We start from the raw sequence: 18,829 nt of genomic DNA, 5'->3' as shown, positions 1-18,829 counted from the left end.
CTGATCCACTTCCACCCAGCACTCTGGCCTGTCTCTTCTCTCCCTTCAGTTCCAAATCAGAACTGAGCTCACCAGCCAGTCTGGGGTTACGTCTTCTTCTTGATTCCTTTCCCCTTTGCTACCAACTGTAGTAACTCCTGAGAGGCTGCGACATCTCTTCCTTTCTCACACCTGTCTCTGGCTTTTCTGCCACCCTTTCGTATGCTTTTCTGTGGGTCCTTTTGTGCAGAGCCAGGGAGGTTTTGGGAGAAGTACTGTTTGGGAAGAAAGACACTTAATTTTGTCCCTAGGTTCTTTTCGTGAGAGCCCTCCCAGGCATCAGCCCCCCCCCACTTTATCCTGCCCCTCCCAGCAGAGACCCACATCTTGACCAGGGGTCTCAGCTAACTTGCCATTAAGTGACCTTTAGTGTTAGAAATCAGAGGAGTCTGTATTTACTGTGGCCAGGGCCCAGGAATGGCAGGGATAACCCTTTGGGAGTTCAAGGAGGAGTAGTCTCAGAGGAGAGCAGCTGAGGCTTTAGAATTTGGGGTGAGGGCTTAAGACGGGCACGTAGGGGGCCACATCTGAGGTTTGGGCTTTCAGGCTCCTGGGCACCAACCAGGCTACTGGCTGTAGGAGAAAGTAGCCAGCCTTCCAATCTAGGCCAGGCAGAGATAAATCTGGAGATGAGGAAGGCTCCCATTCCTGATTGTCCAATTAAGCTCTTTTAAGTTGTGAGAAAAACATACCTCTGTGTGTCTATCCATCTCTTTGTATGTATACGAAGCAGACCTTTGACATTCACTGAGGACACATGAAGAAACTTCTCAAATACATGACTTCCACACGACAGTGTTTCTCAGGCTTTGAGCTGTCTGTGGATCACCTCCGGGTCCTGTGAAAAGGCGGATTCTGAGCCAGCAGTGCTGGAGGTGGTGGGGGGTGGGCACCTAAGATTCTGCATCTCTAAGAAGCTTGCAGGTGGTGCTGATGCCACTGGTCTGGGCAGCACCGAGCACTGCGCTGTCCCTCACATCCCACATCTGTCAGGTGAGCCAGTGGTGGTTCCTACCCTGCCATGCGGTGCGGACCGAGAGGTGCTGGTTATTAAATGAGAACCATGCACCTGATGGAGGCAAGGGTCCTGGGGCGACCTCGGCTTGCCTCATCTTTTAAGTATGTGATTCTGATTCTTGCCTTAGCAAAATGACATGTCTGCCCAGGTCAAGGACCTTTAGACTTCCTCTCAAAGAGCTGGAATCATAAATTATGAATCGGTGAATGCCCAAGGCCTGGTCTCCTCATGTGTCTCTGTTCTCATGTGCATCAGAGCCCCTCAGCTCAGATCACCGGCAGGTATTAGGGGCTCCGTGCCATGTAGTGCCCGAGGAGAGTTTGTAGAGGAGGCCGCTCTTTTGCTATCTGATGAGGTGACACAGTGTTTGACTTGGGTCTTATATGTTTATCAGAGAAGGAAAAGAAGTGTCTAAGGCTTGTCCCCACCTAAGTGCAAGTGGGACCGTAAAGAACTGGGACAGATGGGAATTCAGCCTGACCTCTCTGAGAAGGTGGAAATTCTGTGCCTGCCCTACCCAGCAGAATATAGAGCGAGCCTGACCCCCCGGGTCTCCCCTCCTTTAAGATGACTTGTTTCTGCAGGCTATGGGCAAGTGCCCAAAAGATACCCCTGCAGTCCCTGCCTGCGGAACTTTGATCAGGAAGCCTAGCCCAGCATTGGGCTGTGAAACCGTCATCAGGAATGGACATGCCCTGGACTATGCTGTGCAATATGGGAGGCACTAGCTATGTGTGGCTGTTGAGCCCTTGTGAGGTGGCTAAGGTAACTGAGGAAGGTGTATTTCTAGCTTGATTTAATTTTAATTCAAATAGCTGCAGATGGGTCATGGCTGTCCTGTTGGATAGTGCAGAGTTCGGTTAATTAGCCATCTCTTCCATCCATCCCACTTCTGTTGCCCCTATATGCCCACGCCAAGCTGCCTGGGAGCTCAGAGAGGAGGAGGTCCAGGCAGAAGAGGGAGAGGTGTAGAGGAAGAAGACCAGTGGACACCCAAGCCCAGAATGGGCTTGATTTGGGCTGGGTCGGCCCAGGCTGGGCGACGCGAGGTCCACAGCATGGGTTTCCAGCTGTCCGTCTTGCTGCGTGACCTCTGACAAGGCCGTGCTCCAGGCCTGGCGCTGACTCAGCAGAGAGCTTTCGGGGTGGGGGGGGCCCTGCTTGAGACCCAGGCCCGCCCCCGCCTTCAGAACACCCATGCCCTCACCTGCTGCGGACCTGGTGTGAGTGCTCATTGTGTGCGTATGTCTCTGTGCACACACCTGTCCACGTCTGGGCATGCCTTTCTATGTCCAGAGCTGACCACATCTTGGTCCCTGGCTTCCTCATTCTCTTCCGTGTCACTGCCCCCGCCCTGGCTCTGCACCTGGGCTCCTCTGCCCTCCCTTGAGCCTCGAGTCGCTCTAGGTTCCCCTCAGTTCCCTCATTGCCCAATGCCCCCAGCTGACAGAAGTGCTGATCTTGTCACACCCAGCAGCTGCGTGCAGAAATGCTACTGCAAGCCACAGCGGGCTCAGCAGCACTCCTGCAAGATGTCAGAACTGTCCACCATAACTCTGTAAGTGTGCGCGGCGTGGCTGCAGCTGGGGGTCCCGGAGGGGAGGGGGCCGCATGCTGCTGCTGCCGCCTGGAGCTTTGCACCTGCTAGCTGTCCCAGAGCGGAGAGCGAGGCTGTACCTCCAGCCCAGTGGTTTCTCTGCTGTTGCATGTTGGTGTCTGTGTGTCTTGTGAATTCTCTGCAACCTCAAGCCATCGGGGGAGGGGGAGGGGGGATGCTGTGGGGACGGAGCTGTGGTCCCTGTGGGAGCAGCCTTCTTGCTGCTGCCACGGTGCGTGGTTTTCCCTTGAATCCCCCACTCTTCTGGGCTTCAGTGTTTGCACCCGCCACATTAGTTCTAAGAGTCTTAGAGCCTGAGTTCCTATACACTGGACCCTCACCCCCGAGGAACCTTGCTCACACTTCCTGTGCTAAGAGGCTTAATCCTCACAGTGACCCTCTGAGGTGGGGTCCTTGTAATAACCTCATTTTACAGATGAGAGAACTGAACACAGAGAGGGGAAATACTCAAGGTCCCATCCCTGGCAGGGCGAGGATTTGCACCCAGGGAGTCCTCAGCACAAAGGCCCAGGGCGTTTCTAACTGAAGATCAGTCTTCCTTTGGAAATCCCTTGACAGGGGAGGGGAGGGGGAGCCCACCGTAATTTGGGCCGCTCTGACCATTGGAAATTCTTCCTTGTGTTTTTTTAGGGATCTTCTGTCCATCGATGTCCCCTTGGGGGCAGGACAGAGGCTGAGGCTTGTGTGACAGTCTCTGTGACTTGATCAGATAGGGTGATTCTGTGACTCTCTTCAGAGGGTTCCCTAGGCTCACACCATGTGTCCCCATTCCAAGGCCTCTGGGCCGCTCTGAAGTATATTAGTCCCAGAGCTTTGGGCCCTCATGGCCTCCTCGTCTGCGCCCCACTTCTCTGTCTGCCAAAGTGGTGACCATCTGCCCTGGCAGAAGTCCCCCACCGTTCCAGCGGTGCTGCTGGGCCACCCGTGTCACCCTTGCTGCCATTTGCCACCTGACCAGGGACTGGGAAGGGCCCGAGCTCATGTCTGGAAGGTCCCTGCTTCTCACACATGGAACCATCCAGCCACAGCCGTGTGAAAGCTGAAGAGGTTTGGCCTTTTGGTTTCTAAGAACTTTCAAACTGCGGGGATGGATCCCTGCAAACAGGCCCGGGGAGGGAAGGAGGGAGGAAGAGGGCGCAAACCACAGGCGCGTCTGAGGGCCGCCTTTCCTCCCAAGCCCCTTCACTTAAACTTTGCTTATGAGGTACCCCCACCTCTGGGCAACGTCATAAAGGGGTCCACAAGTGCCCACATGCCTGAGTGTCCAGGCCACCTGCCACTTCTTTTCAGGCTTTCGTCCTTCAGCCATGCATTGCCCCTTACCACGGGGGACACAGAGATGCGCAGGACCCGAGCCCCAGGTCACATTCAGGTGTCAGAACTCTGAGGCTTTCCCATGGCCTGTGTGTTCATTTGTCTCTTCCTGGGCAGGAACCTTCTGAGTGTGCGCCCCCAGCCTGGCACGAGCTGGCCAGGGAAGCTAACCGATAAGGGAAACACCAAGAGCATCTTCAGGGATCCACAGTCTGAGAGAGGACAGCCCCCTCGAGGACACCTGGGCTCAGGGTGGGACCTACTCCCATCCTTTTGGCACCAGCTCTGGTCCAGGGCACCCGGGGCCCTGCAGAACTGTCTGCCTGTGGCCAGGGGTGGAAGGGTCGGGCATCTGCACACGTGGTGCTTCTTGCCTCCATGGCTCAGCCTTTGTCCACCTGAAGGTTTTCCCAGGGCACTCCTCCCCCTTCCTCTGAGTCTCCTTCTCTGCTTCTCTTTCTTCCCTTCCCTCTCTCTCAGTTGGGAAGCCAAGTGCCTCACGCAGACCCCATGGATTCACCTCCTGAAATCTGGAGCCCTCACATTCAACAGAACATTTTCTCCCGGAAAGACTAGGATGGGGAAGAGGGCAGGGCTCATGCAATGCCCCCAAATCAAAGGGCTACACTCCTCACCCTTCAATGTCCTTTCCCGTGGACAGGAACTGAGAGGGAGGGGAGCTGGACCTCCCACTTACTGCCCCCACTCTGATGACTCAGGGGGCAGACCACACCTACAAGGGCAGGGCTAGGTCTTCCAGGAGATCCAGAGGGAGCCAGTACCCTGAGGTGGGCAAAGCTGGGGTCCCACTTGGAGACCCTCTGGGAACATCCCTTCCGACAGAATAGGACCCACAAGCACATGCAGTGTGGACCCTTTGGACGTCATATTGTGGCTTCTGTGCCCCTGCCCCTCAGAGCAGAGCCCCACCTTGCTGGGCCTCGTAACCAGTGGCAAGCAGAGGCATCCCAGAAGAGCAGCCTCAGGATGCAAGGAGGGCCCTTTGGCTCCTTCTCTCTCTTTCCCCTCAAATTCCAAGCAGGCAGCCTCCTCTCCCTTGACTGTTCCCCAGGTGGTGGATTCCTCCGGCTTAGCCAGTGCTTTTTGATTCCTAGAGGCAGTCAGTCCTTCCTTGGATCCCTCCTGGGTCTCTCCTTTTGTGGTCCACCCCCGGTGCCCCCACCCCCTCCCTCATCAGCACTTCCCCATCACTCCCCATGTGTGTGGCAACCCCAGGCTCAGAAAAGCCCGCTGCCTCTGTGGCCCCCCAGGGGCTGTTCTTTCCAAGCATGTGGAGCTTCCATCCAGAGCAGGGGACAGTTTGCTTTGCTTGAGGGCCCATGATGTCACAAACCTTCCAAATCCCGCATTGGTCCCCATCTCCCTTTTGCCAAGGGTTTTGTACCTTCCATAAGGGGTGTCTGTAAACCCCACACTCACATTTAGTGGTTCTACAGGACACTGACATGGCCTAGAGGAATGGGATGTCCACCCAAAACGTTCCAGGGGGGTCTGGAAGCCCTGCTGGGTTGGCCACCCTCTCCCCCAGCCCCCATGCCCTGGGAGAGAATCCTGAGAGAGTCTGTGGACAGGAGCCCCAGCTCTGGGGGAGAGCGGGGAGCTGGGACTTAGCCTCTCTGCCTTCCATGGCTCCAATGTCAAGACCTGGCCACCCTAAGAGCAAGCACTCTCTCACTCTCTCCCAACAGACGGCTAGCCCGGTCCACCCTGCTGCTCATCCCACTGTTTGGAATCCACTACACGGTATTCGCCTTCTCCCCGGAGAATGTCAGCAAGAGGGAGAGACTTGTGTTTGAGCTGGGGCTGGGCTCCTTCCAGGTAGGTGTGGTGGGTAGGGCAGGTGGGGGCTTGTGGGGAGCCAGGGCCCCGGTCTCTAATCTGCTGGCGGTTCTAAGTTCTGTAACCTAGACCCAGCCTTGTGTTTCCATGTCTGGAATAGCAGTAGAAGGAAGAGAGCTGGGAGAGCCCGTTCTGCTGTCTATACCGTGGGCTCCTGTGAGAACAGGTGCTGGTATCTTCCCACGGCTGCCTCTGGGGGTTCTGAGCAAGGCCTTCCTTGGGTACCCCATCCCTCCCCTTCAGCCTGTGGGGGGGCGGAGAGCAGGGTGCTCTCCGGAGACCTCTGTGTCGACACCCTGACTCCAGCCTGTAGACCACGCCTCTTAGGAGCCCTGGAGCTCAGTCTTACCTACTCTGGTGTCCCCAACACAGGACCTGGCCAAAGAGAACTAAAGAGGTGGATGAGCAAAGAGAGATACAGATGATCCAGAGAATAGAGAGGGACCATGACTCCATCCCTGAAGGCATAAGTGGATGGGGTTGTCAACGTGTGAATGAAGGAGTGAGCGAGTGGGTGTGAGGATGCCTAGTGAGTAAATTAATGGACAGCTGCACAAGTGGGTCCATGAAGGGGCACCAGGGGCAAACTTGAGTGTCCTCTGGTAAAGCACCTCGCCCTAACCCAGCTATTTGCTCCAGCTTCTTGAGGGTCAGGAGCTTACTCTGTAAGTAAGAGTAAGAGTAAGCTTACTCTTACTCTCCCTCCCCCAGTTTTGATTCAAGGTATTTTCCCTGTTAACGGTTCTTAGCTTGGCATGGCTGGGAGCTGTGTGGCTGTAGCCCCAGCCTCGGAGTCCGAGCCCAGGGTACCCGTCTTAGCACAGGAATTCTAAAGGCAAAGAGTACATGTAAAGGCCATATGCAGGGGAGCCGGCTGCCTCCTCTGTGTCAGGCAATTAGTCATGGTGTTTTGTGTGCTGTTAAGAGTGTCTGACCAAGTAAGTGTGGGATGGGGAGGGGGTGGGGGTCTATTCTATCCTGGAGGGGTGCCACCCTCAGGGTCCTGCAGGCTGGTTAGGGAGCCTGAGAACATGCTGGGGACATCCATGAAAGGCTTCTTGGCAGCACATGGGATGGAGCTGGCCGTTGGGAATGGGAAGGATCTGACCTAGGGAATGTGAGATCCAAAGCCAGGTTGTAGCCACTTGGCCTCCTGAGCATGGCCATCATGGTGCAGCAGAACCTTTTCCATCTTACTGCAGATTCCTGGGCAAGGGCCCCCCATCCAGGTATGTTTCTGATTCCTGGGGTCATTCCACATTGGTGCTGCCTCCTACCTCACTGTGCCCAAGGTCCCTTGCTAGTGTTCTCAGGTTATTTTTGCTTTCTCTCCATAGGGCTTTGTGGTGGCTGTTCTCTACTGTTTTCTGAATGGCGAGGTAAGATTCTGGCCCTCTGGCTTCTTAGCAATGGAGGTGGGAATTGCTGGGGAGCAGACAGGGGCATAGCCTGCTGCCCACCAGAGCTGATGCTCCTGACCAGGGCCACACCAGGCTCCCAGCACCTGGAGGAGGGGGAAGGCAGTGGTGCTAGAGTCTCCAGGAAGCCTCTGTCCTGGGCCAGAATCTCTCTCACTTCGCCTGCTGTGCAAAGCATCATGTGGACTTGTAAAGGCGTCCCCTGTTGAGCACAACCCTGCTTATAAGACACACCTTAGGGGCGCCTGGGTGGCTCAGTGGGTTAAGCCGCTGCCTTCGGCTCAGGTCATGATCTCAGGGTCCTGGGATCGAGTCCCGCATCGGGCTCTCTGCTCAGCGGGGAGCCTGCTTCCTCCTCTCTCTCTCTGCCTGCCTCTCTGCCTACTTGTGATCTCTCTCTGTCAAATAAATAAATAAAATCTAAAAAAAAAAAAAAAAAAAAAAAGACACACCTTAGTAAAGAGAGATGGAAAGAGGAAGGCACAAAAAATGGTACCTATAGTTTCTGAGGCTGTGCCAGGCAGGGGTGCCAAGTGGGGAGCTACCCAAAGTTCAGCAATGCCCCCACCAGGCCTGCCTGTCTGCCCCAGCCCATCCCCTGTAGAGTGGGAACTCTGGAACTTGCGAGAAACCCTAGGAGAGGCCTGGCACCTTCTCGTAGCGTGTCCTTTCCAGAGCTATGGTCTCAGGGCCTCCTGCTCCTGTTTGTTAAGGTGATGCTTTTGAACAGAGGTGCTGGGACAGGAGTGGGGGCTGAATGGGTGGGATGGGTGTGCGGCGTGACCAGGAGTCATTGTATCTGTGCTTGGGTCTTGGCTTAGCACAGCAGGCTCTTCCCCTTTTTGCATCTGAGAAACAGGAAGATTGGGTTCGGAGATTGCCAAGACAGCCTCCGGCAAGGTCGGATAAGGAGAGGCGCCAAGCAGCAAGCGGCTACGGGAGGCAGGGGGTAGGAGCACAGGGAGCTGGCCAGGAGACCAGTGGGGAAGGTGGGAGCTGGAGCTGGAGGGCTGGGTGCTGGGACCACTCACTTGCAGGCGTGCAGTCTGGGCTCCACACAGAGGTGCTAAACTGGGGAGGGCGTAGAGAGGCTGAAGCTGGCCATGCCCTGTGCATACCAGGCTAAGGGCAACATGGGGGGTGTGTTCACTCAGACAGTACCTTAGTTAGCCGTTATCGAGCCTGACTGCATATTGGAATCCTTGGGGAACTTTACAACATACGGATGCCTCACCCCAGAGATTCTGATGTCGTTACTTTGGGCTGTGGTCGTGGTATCTGGATTTGTGAAGCTCTCTAGGTAATTCTGATGCGCAGCCCACTGTTAATGGTCTGAGAGAGAGGGGCTCCTTCCCTGGTCTGTCTGCCCCAAGCGACTGCTTTTTAAGATTCCCCGAAAGATCCTGTGAGCCTGCGATGGCCTGGGGAATACCAAGGCCCAGGATTAGAAGCCCTCAGAGAACAAGAAGCCATTCGAGCTCCTTGTTCAGGCAGTGCCTTGGGAAAGGAGCTCAAGTCAGCTCCTCAGAGGCATTCCTTTCCCCACTGCTGGCCTAGAGGGCTGCAAGCCTTCGTCTGAGTCTGTGGGTATTGTAGGGAGGTGGCAGTGGGTGCCGGGGAGGGGCCCGGCAGAGCAGTCAGGTAGAAGAGGCTGTCTGGAAGTGACCATCCCACTTGCTCCCTGCAGGTGCAGGCGGAGATCAAGCGTAAGTGGCGGAGCTGGAAGGTGAACCGCTACTTCGCCGTGGACTTCAAGCACCGGCACCCGTCCCTGGCCAGCAGTGGGGTGAACGGGGGCACCCAACTCTCCATCCTGAGCAAGAGCAGCTCCCAGATCCGCATGTCCGGACTCCCGGCTGACAACCTGGCCACCTGAGCCCGTCCTCCCCTCCTTCTCTCCTCCGTACACAGGCTGGGGCTGCAGGCGGGCGCCGGCCCACGCATGTTCAGCTTCTTTTCTCACTTCGGGCAGGCCCTGGGCTGGAGGCCGGGCTCCCCGAGGTGGGAGAAGGATGCAGGGCGAACCCGGGTATTGCCCCTCCCCATCTGGCACTGTCCCCCCACCCCCATGGGCCCCTGGGCCCTGATCCCAACCTGTAAATACTCCACCAATTTTGAAAAGTTGTCTTATCCCCACCCCCTGACCACCTCAGGCAAGTCCCCAGCTTCACCCTATCCTGTTTCCACTAGCCTTAGTGATCTCCTTGCCCTTGTGAATGAGGCCTTGTGAGCTGAGGCTGATGACCTTGCTTTGGAGGGGGGGGATTAGGGAGAGGCCTGCCCGAGAGCCCCCACAGTGTCTGACTTTCAGTGTGGACTCCTTGAGTCTGCTCACCACTTGAGGCTCTTCTCAGGCCGGGCCCAGTCCCTGAGGCCTGCCAGAGATCCAGCTTGGGTGCTCTGAGCATCCTTTAGTAGAGGTGAGACCTGAGCCGAGACTCCCCCATCCTCCGCCCCCAGCACCTTGGAGTCCAGGTGCCCAGCTCCTGGTGTCAGGGCAGTGGACAGCTCCAGGGCTCTTCCAATCAGAGACTTCATTTTGGGTGTGGGGCTCAGGGTCCCGGCATGTTCTGGTGCTCTTCATTTGGTAGAAGAAAAATTGCCAAGATCCAGCAACGTGGATGTGATTGGAAAGGAGATGAAAAGAATTTGGGGGCCCGTGGAAGAAGACCTTCACTGGCTCCATTACTTCGCTCCCGACTCGAGGTGGGCGGGGGTTCCTCGGGTAGCCTCCCTTCTACGCTTCCCATCCCTAGGCATCAGCTGCGGGAGGTGAGAGACTCATGCCTCAGAGAGACTGCTTCCCACCCCTACCTACCACAAGGAACCCCTAAGCCCTCCCCCTCCTCATTTCTCCTCAAGTCAAAGCCATGAATAGGATGAACCAGCCGCCTTCCTGTGATGTCAATGAATCCCGAATCACCTTACCTCCTTGCGCCTGAGTCAGGGCCCTCATAACTCCCCTCCCCCCCACCCTCATGGACAATGAGAAGCCCCGGCCAACAGTTCCTTGGGCTTGAGCTCAGCTACTGAACTATCTCTGAGACCTTTGCAAAGACTTCCCTCTGTGTATTCTTGACATTGAATCACCACAGATGCTACAGTGGCCTAGGATGTTGGGAGGAGAACCATACCCACCGTGCCTATTAGAAGAAGCCACAGATGGAAGGCATGGCAGCTCCCCAGCTCCCGTTGTGGTTCTCCAGTTGCAAGTTGCTTGGCCACAGTCTAAGAATTCAAAATGGTGTAGAACCAGATTGTGAGGGAAGGTGGGAGAAAGTGCTAGAGTGCCGTGGCCCATGTGGGGGGGCCCATTTCATTCCATATCAACTTTTGGTGTTGTTCCTGTCCAAGTGTGTTTGCAGACTTGTTTCGTGATCATGTTCTGGAATGCTTAGGGAACTTGGGTGGAGAGGGAATGTTGCTTCGCTTGTTTTTATGAGGAGCGCAGAGCCTGGGGGACCTTGGGGTCCGTGTTTGGAGAGATCCTTTAGATGACTGGAGAAGGACTTAGTTGCATGGTTTAGAGATGAGCCCTGTGTCCTTGGCCAGTGAAGCACTGTAGACCCCTGGGTCTTTGGCAGACCTAGAATCTGCCCCCCATTGGGCCTCTACTGCTCAGACTATGGACACAGAGCTCCCTGTTCGGGGTCTCAGTTGTTCCATATGTGAGATGAAGTGGCTTCGAAAGCTTCTCCAGTCTCTGCACTTCAGCAATTGTTGCTTTCAAAGCTAAGCAGATAAAAGGGCATGCATCATTGTTAATACGTATCATCTAAGGCTTTGAAGTGTATGTGTTCGTGTATATGTGGTGGGAGGGGAGAACGCCGTTTATTTTCCCTTTCTTAGAAAGGAAACTTCTGTCTCTTCCACTGGGACACCGTAGTGGAAGCTGGTGGGCTGGAGGGAGGGATCATGCCAGGGACAGTTGGACAGGGGCCTCGGGCATGATGTGTAGATCCAGCCATGTCCCTAGCCTGGGCAGGGTGCCAAGGCTGCTTGGACAGTGGCTACCTCCAGATCCTAGGAGCGGTGCCCTGAGTGGACCTCATTCCTTCGTTCCAGTCCCCACCAGCAGCTCTGCTTCACTGTGGAAAAAGAGACTTTGATTTTATACAGATATCCTCATAAAACAGCAAAGACATCATCAGCTTAGAATCCTATGGGCTGTGTTGCCACCTGAGCCCTGGGGTGCATCCTTGTAGAGGTTCCGGGTTCCTGTTGGTTTGTTGCTTTATTTTTCTATCTGGATTAAATATTGTCCATCTTGTGAACAGATGTACCCCATGTATTTTGAATGTTCCAGAAGGTTAAGCAGCTGGCCTGCAGGGTCATAGGCAGTGGGCAGGGGGAGGGGGATGGATAGCATAAGGTCTGGACAACACCTTTCCCTCTCCGAGTCTTTGTTTTCAAATCTGTAAAATGGGCAGTAGGACTAGGTGATCTGTGGAGCCCGTTGCATCTCTGGAATTCTCTGTCTAAACACCAGCCATCTACTTACTGGGGATGGGCTCCAGGCCACATTTGCCTCCCCGGGAAGGGGTAAGAAAGAGTTGTGAGCTGGGAGGGGTTTGAGGTCTTCAGGAATGGTCATTCTGGAGAGGAACAGAGTTCTCCATCTTCATGACTCTAGAAGATAATTACCAGGAGGGTTTTTTTTTTTCTAATTTTATGCAATCCTAAAGGTCAACAGTCACCCAGGGGAGGCTGAGTTCTTGGAATGAAGAGATTTTTCAGATGCTTTTATGAATGCTCCGCCATGGGACAGGCCATGTTAGAAGAGAGTCTCCAACCCCGGCGGAAGTGGGAATCCAAGTTAGGGATGCTGAGGCTGCCAAGGAACCTGTGAGAGGACAGAGTGTGCGATTTGGGGGTGGGAGGGGGTTCAGTAGCTTCTTGGTGGTCCCCGCACTGGGGGCTTCTTAACTCCCTACCACATGTGAGGCTAGGCCACGTTTTCTGTCTCATTGGGTGGCCCTGTGACTCTCCTTGACCTAGCCGGTGGTCTGCAGTGACTCCTCTTCTTACCCTCACTCCTTCCCAAACCAGCTTCTTCGGGGAACAGGAACAGGGAGCTGGAGCCAGGCCCAAGGCTTGAAATATACATCATCACCCACGAAGTGTTCTGACTCACCTCCTCCCTCTGACCATTGCCCTTCCTGAAAGGAGCTAGCAGAAGCTTCCTTTGTGATTCTGTGAGTACCCTTGATCCCCTCAAGACCACTCCAAAGTGAAAGCAGTGAGTGCTTTGCTATCATAAATTCCTCCTTGAGCTCAGTGACCATGGAAGCTTGTGAGGAGGTCTCTGAGCAGGGAGTGGGGAACCTGGACTTCTCTCAGCTTTGCCAGTGACCTGCTGTTTGGCCTTGACCCCTTCCCCGTATTTCTTTAGGGAGACTCACAAAACACTAGAGCTGGGAAGAAAAACAGAGATCTGCAAGTCAAACCTCCCCATTGGGCTGTTGAGAAATCCCTTACTGGCAGGCTTAGCACAGTGCCTGTACTGTGCTGGGATCCAAGATGCTTCACAAGCCTGAATGAGGCAAGGGGCCCACCAGCATGTGCCCAGCCCTGCATGTGAGCCCAACGAGAGCATCCATATAGAAAATATTCAGACACGTGCAAGAAAGTGGCTCTGGCTACCGAAGTGTTTAGGATTTCAAATCGCAGGAAGAGCAATAGAGTCAGTGTGGGATGGGGAGAACCGTGTTCTAGCCTGGGATTTTCTTGGAGTCTTGTGCCCCAAGACTCAGCCTCTCTGAGCCTCTGCTTCCTAATCCGAGAAATGGGAGGACATGATTTGCAGTCTGCTCCCCAGCCCAGAGATGAGGTTGAAGTGAGATATCCTTGTGTGTAAAAGGGCTTTGGATACTACACAGGTATGGGCTGGTACTGGGGTGAAGACCCCTGAAAGGGACCCTGTGCTATTTGTCAACTGCTTTGAGCCAACCTGGGTTAACCTTTGCCCCATTTGTAAAACCACCAGCACTGGGGGCAAGGGGGAGACCAGTGGGCTGTGAGGGACACAGGGTTCCAGGCTTATCTCTGTCAATGGATTCAGTTTGCTCTTGGACTTAGGATGGGGAGAATTTCACATGGGTGGTGATTTCCCTGTCACCTCCATGGGAATCCTTCAAGGTTCTGGGACATTCCTCAAGTGGGCTATGGGCTCTTTTATTCTTTCCCTAAATATGTGAGGTCCTGGGATGTGTCTGTGCTTGGCCATTTGTGTCTTGTCTTATGTCTGTGTTGTGTGGTTTGCCCCTGCCGAGGGCTGAAGTGGGCAGTCCCCAGCATCCCAGACGTGGCTCTAGGCTCACTTATGGAACCAGACCCCCGCTCCCATATTTCATCTCCCACAATAAAGATAAGCCCGAAGACCTCACTGCTACCGCTGCCGCCGTTAACGCTGTGCTCACGATCTTGTCTGGGATTTTAAGGATGTCACCGTGCTGTAGATGACTCAATAAATGTCTTATCATTTTTCCTGGTGGCTGTAACTTGGCAGAAGTGGTGGGCAGGGAGGAGAGGAGGTGGAAGGGGAGGAAATCTGATCACCCCGAGTGATCCAGTCCACAGAGTCCTGTGGCCTGGATTCCAAGGGAGAGGTGTGGAACAAGCATGAATGAGCTTAGAACTACGGGCTTGGAAAAGCAAAGTCGTGGCCTCAAAAGGATCTCCAAGCATCATGCAAACTGAGTGGAAACAAGGCCTGTTGGATGTTTTGAGTTCCTAGAAATGGAAGTAGCTCATCCCAGGTTTTCAATGCCTTATGGCCTGATGTTGTTTATGTGTGTGGTTACCGGATATCTCGGAGCTGGTCTACAGTGAAAACTTCATCCCAGGTAAGCACAGATGCATCTTGGCTGCCAGAGTCCCACCCCGTCATCTGGATATTCTGAGCCATCAGCCCATGCCAGACCAGTTAACCAATTCCAGGTAACCTCCATTTCCTCGAGTTTCTACTGATGGTCATATCCTCCAGTGCCCATTCTTGTATTCGTCGGAATTTACAGTTGCTAGCAATAGAAGGTAATTTTGGCTGACAGAGCAAAGATGGGGTTTAGGGAAAACATACTGGGCATCTCCTAGAATTCTCTCAGGACTGCAGAAGCCAGCAAAGGTGGCTCAAGCCTGAGCATGCTGCAGAGCTGGTGACGAAGCTGTTGTCTGCTGTGGCCAGCAGCCCACACAAGTCCATTAGGTTAGCTGTGTTCTGGTTGCCAGGGAGGCTGTAAATTTCACGTTTCCAGATTGTACGTTGGGGAACTCAGGCTACTAAATCTGGAGATGTTTGGAACTTAACAATAGTATTAGAAAGCCTTAAAATAACAAATGCCCGTCCCAGCAGGCCTGTTGTGGAGCCAGCTCCCACCAGTGATCAGTGGGCTACGAGGACAAAGTCAAGACAATGAAAAGATACATCCCAACCAGATAACATGGGAGCCCTACAAACTTGATGGGCAACTTGCCAAAGGCACCAGGTGTCTAGTGGGGCTGTTCCCCAGGTGTTTCTGTTTCCTGAGATTGCCCCTGCTCTTTCCTCTCCAGGTCCACCTAACACCCTAAAGGTTATTACCAGCTATATCACTCGACCCACTTAGCAGGTACCTTAAGCTGCTTCCAAAATGGAACCCACCCTCAACAGGGGGAAATCGATCTCTTGGCGTGTCAGATGGCTGACCGCTCAGGCAGAAGCTGTCTCTAGTGTCTAGAGAAATATCCTCACTGGTTTGACCATGATACATTGAGGTTCCATAGGCTTCGTTCTTAGAGGGAGGTCACATTCAAGAAGCAAAGATAAGGAGCCAAAAGCAAGCTGAAAGCCTTGAATTCTGTATTAGACTTGAATTTCTTGGCACCTGCAGCTGTGAAGGTTATCAAACTACTCAGTCTATGAACACTTACTAAATCCTATCTTATCCCCTCCACCACATCTCTCAACGGTTCCAGTCCTCTTTTCTCCCAAGCCTCCTAAAAGAATGCCTGGTTACTCCTGATGATGCTCTTTGCTAATGGTAGCATGAGCAATCCCTCTCGGGTTCCCTGTGGTTTGCAAGCATGAGGATGTGTGAGAATCACCAGAGGTGTGGTTAAAACACAGATTGCTGGACCAAAATTTCTGATCCAGTAGGTCTGACGTAAGGCCTGCCTGATAATTTGCATTTCTAAAAGTTCCCAGGTGCTGCTGCTATGGCTGTTTTTGGTCTGGAGACAATACTTTAGGAACCACTGTTCTGGATATTCTACTGAGGACACTGGCTGGACATCTCTGTCCCTTTTTGTGAACCTTGGACCTGGACAATGATTAACTTCCTAAGAGGGGGAGGACCAGCACAGACATCAGCACCATAAGGTTTAATTGACTTTTCTTCCCAGGCCATCGTCTTTTCTTCCCAGGTCACTGTAATAAATGTGCATCAGTGCTGGCCCAGCCAGCTCTGGTCTGGTTCTTTGTTGAGCATTTCTCATGTTTCCTGTGGAAATTGGCTGGCTTCTAGGATTCCACTGCTTTCCAGATCACAATTCCCACAGCAGCATCCAAATGCTTAGGGGGCCCAGTCTCAGCAGGTGAAGCTGGATGAAATCCATTGAGGAAGGCTAGACATTGACCTTCTTTCATTCTCCAAATAACCCCAGAATCCAAAGACACTGAGTCTCCTTTCCAAAGCAGAAGCAAAGGGAAACTGAAGAAATATTCTGATAGTCAGTTACACATACTCATGGATGCCAGAAGACTTGTACAAAACCATCACTTACATCTATTCCAACTCCTACAGACCTTCACATGGGGATTTGGGAGTGAAGTCCCACCAACTCATTGGAGAAGATCTTTGTTCTGGACTTCCAGGCTTTCTCTCAGGCCACCCCTCTCCGTCATTCTCTCTTGTTCTCCTTCCAGATAGTCCAACCCCTGATTTATTTTATTCTCTTTACTTTTCCTTCACTCTGGGTCCTTCCTCTCTGCCCTTGATCTAGATTCAGGCATGGCTTCGTGCTCAATGTTTTCATTGACCTGATACCCTCTTGGTGTCCCTGTCCTTTGGTCCTTTGGGTTTCCTTGACACTTGAGTCATCTGTGGTTTCCTCCTCAACCCTCTTATTTTTAGATACTCTCTCCATGGGCAAAAGCACTCATTCGTATTCATTAACCATGACCTCAGTTGATAGTCCTGATTCTTCATTTCCAGGCACAATCTATTGGCATAGGCCTGTGTGGGTTAGGGGAGGGGGGCGGGGTTTGTGCAATAAGTACCTTGGGGAAAGCTGAGTGAACCTCAGGTCCAGCACCACAGACAGTTCCAAGATACTATACCTGCTTGAGAGCCAAATCTTTGTGTGGCCAATTTATCCAACTTGAACAAAAGCAGATCTAGGATTTATAGGGTGTGAAACACACAAAATTTGGGGGAGGGGGTCCTCTTTGATAAAAAATGCAAAGATTTTTGATGATTCACAGGCCTGTACCCCTGGGGCAAATAATACATTAAATGATAATTTAAAAAATAAAAGAAAAAAATGCAAAGATTTAAATTAAAACTGGTATAAAAATGAGTTTTTCTTTTGAGAATGAGAAAAGTTGACAACTATCATAAATGTTTCAAAGCCAAAAAAAAATTTATAACATGTGTATTAATTACTCTATGGCCCTTCTGTTTTGTTTTGTTTTGTTTTGTTTTGTTTTGTTTGGCAATTCACTCTTTGATTCTGTCTTTATTGAATAATAATTTTTCTATCATTCTCTATACAGATAATTGAAATATAATTCAGTCACATGGTTCATCAAAATTTGTGTTTTAGTATTGATAATTTGGACTCAGTACCAATGAGAACAGAATCTCCCATTTAAAATTTCACATACCTGATAAATTGAAAGATTACTTTCATAGACTAGTGCCTGGCTCCATATATGTCAAATCTTTTTTCTCCACAATTAATCACAATGCCAGACACTTTCATATTATGATGTGATCTCTAGTCCTCTGTTTTTGCATGTAATGCTGAATGAAATATAGGAGCATTCCTAGATGACTTAGTAATAATCTATATAATGAAGCATCAATATGCTACTTAATTGTAAGCCAAACTGAATGTATCTCTAACTTAACTTGCCTTTAGCTAGATCCCCCAAATTCTCACCGTCTCCCCAATATGTGAGATGGTGTCAGGTTTTCAGTCTCTTGTAACATATAGTATCTTTACTGTTACAGGCACCTGATAATAGCTGGGGGAGGGGTTTGGTAAGTAAACTTTTCCAAAAGAATTGCTCTTGAGCCCAAGTATTGATAAGCAAATGGCTATGAAGAGAGGGGTGGGGTGGAAAGTCATTAGAAGCAGAGAAAATAGGATTAGCAAAGAGTGCTTCACTTTCTTCTTCAGCTATGAAGCTGAAAAGCTTCCCATGATCCCAAATCTGGTGAAATGCCTCTCTGATGTTTTCTCATAGAATTTTGTACTGAAGTCGCACTGACTTTGAGCACTCGTGCCAGAAATATTAATGGCAAGTCTGTTAAGTTCTATGTGCTTTAGATGCCTGGGATAAAACCATGAGTGAAGAAGATTTGTTTTTTTCTTGCAGGGAATACATTCTAATCAGGAAAGCAGAAAGTATATAGGTGAACAAATAATAAAATAATTTCAGGTAGTACTATATAGAAAACAAAAGAAGGTAATGGGATAGAGAAGATTTTAATAGGATGCTCCAGATAGGCCTCTCAAGAAGGTGACAATTGAGTTGAGACCTAAAAGACAAGGATATGGTCATTCAAAGATCAAAAGAGTAATATTCTGAAAGGCGCAAAAAATCCTGATGTAGGTACAGACTAAGCGGTGTTTCTAGAAACAGAAAAAAGACCAGTGTGGCTAGAATGTCTGGTCAAAAAGACTTAAGCAAACTTCAATTTCAAATACATAGAAATTCTGAAAGAATTGAATTATACACGTGTGCTCACACACACACTTATGTATATGTTTAGAAATCTAGCAGAACCAATATATGAAAAGGAGATCTCAGATGAACCATGAAAGACTATGGACTCTGAAAACCAATCTGAGGGTTTTGAAGGGACCGGGTGGGGGGTGGGAGGTTGGGGGAGCCAGGTGGTGGGTATTATGGAGGGCACGTATTACATGGAGCACTGGGTGTAGTGCATAAACAATGAATTCTGTTACCCTGAAAAGAAATTTAAAAAAAAAAAAAAAAAAAAGAAAGAAAGAAAAGGAGATCTCCAGGTGATGGAAATAAGGAGAGATCTAAAAGATAAAGCAATGAGTGCAGCAAGTGAGGGGGAGGGTCATGCTGTTTGAGAAGCAGGCAGTGACTAGGTCAAGTAGCATCTTGTAGGCCATGATAAAAAAAAAAAAAATCTGGAATATTTCTCAAGTGCAATGGAGTATCTTGAGAGAGTTTTAAGCTGGAGAGTTAGGTCGTGCAGTTTATATGTTCAAACCACTCTGGATGCCTTGTAGAAAACAGGATGTAGGCTGATCCGGAGTTTTGCTGCCATTGTCCAGATGCAAAGGATGATCTTGTAGCTTGGAGTGGAGCTGTAGCACCAGACA

At 51.5% G+C, this 18,829-nt stretch overlaps 1 protein-coding gene across 4 annotated transcripts in view; it reads left to right on the top strand.

The window, feature by feature from the left end:
* The window catches only part of ADCYAP1R1 (ADCYAP receptor type I), a 58,428-nt gene extending 44,674 nt beyond the window's left edge, over positions 1 to 13,754 (top strand). For 2 of the 4 annotated variants that reach the window (XM_059396621.1, XM_059396622.1), the window contains 4 exons: positions 2,532 to 2,615; positions 5,699 to 5,828; positions 7,187 to 7,228; positions 8,955 to 13,754. In XM_059396621.1, coding sequence (XP_059252604.1) covers positions 2,532 to 2,615; positions 5,699 to 5,828; positions 7,187 to 7,228; positions 8,955 to 9,143 — 445 coding nt within the window. In that variant the 3' untranslated portion in view covers positions 9,144 to 13,754. The remainder of the gene's footprint in view (positions 1 to 2,531; positions 2,616 to 5,698; positions 5,829 to 7,186; positions 7,229 to 8,954) is intronic. The other 2 variants (XM_059396623.1, XM_059396624.1) reach the window with 2 other exon arrangements.
* Positions 13,755 to 18,829: the final 5,075 nt, after the last annotated feature.

Source organism: Mustela nigripes, chromosome 4 (genome assembly GCF_022355385.1).
Source record: "Mustela nigripes isolate SB6536 chromosome 4, MUSNIG.SB6536, whole genome shotgun sequence".
NCBI classification, from domain to species: domain Eukaryota; kingdom Metazoa; phylum Chordata; class Mammalia; order Carnivora; family Mustelidae; genus Mustela; species Mustela nigripes.
This window is presented reverse-complemented; position numbering and strand designations above follow the sequence as displayed.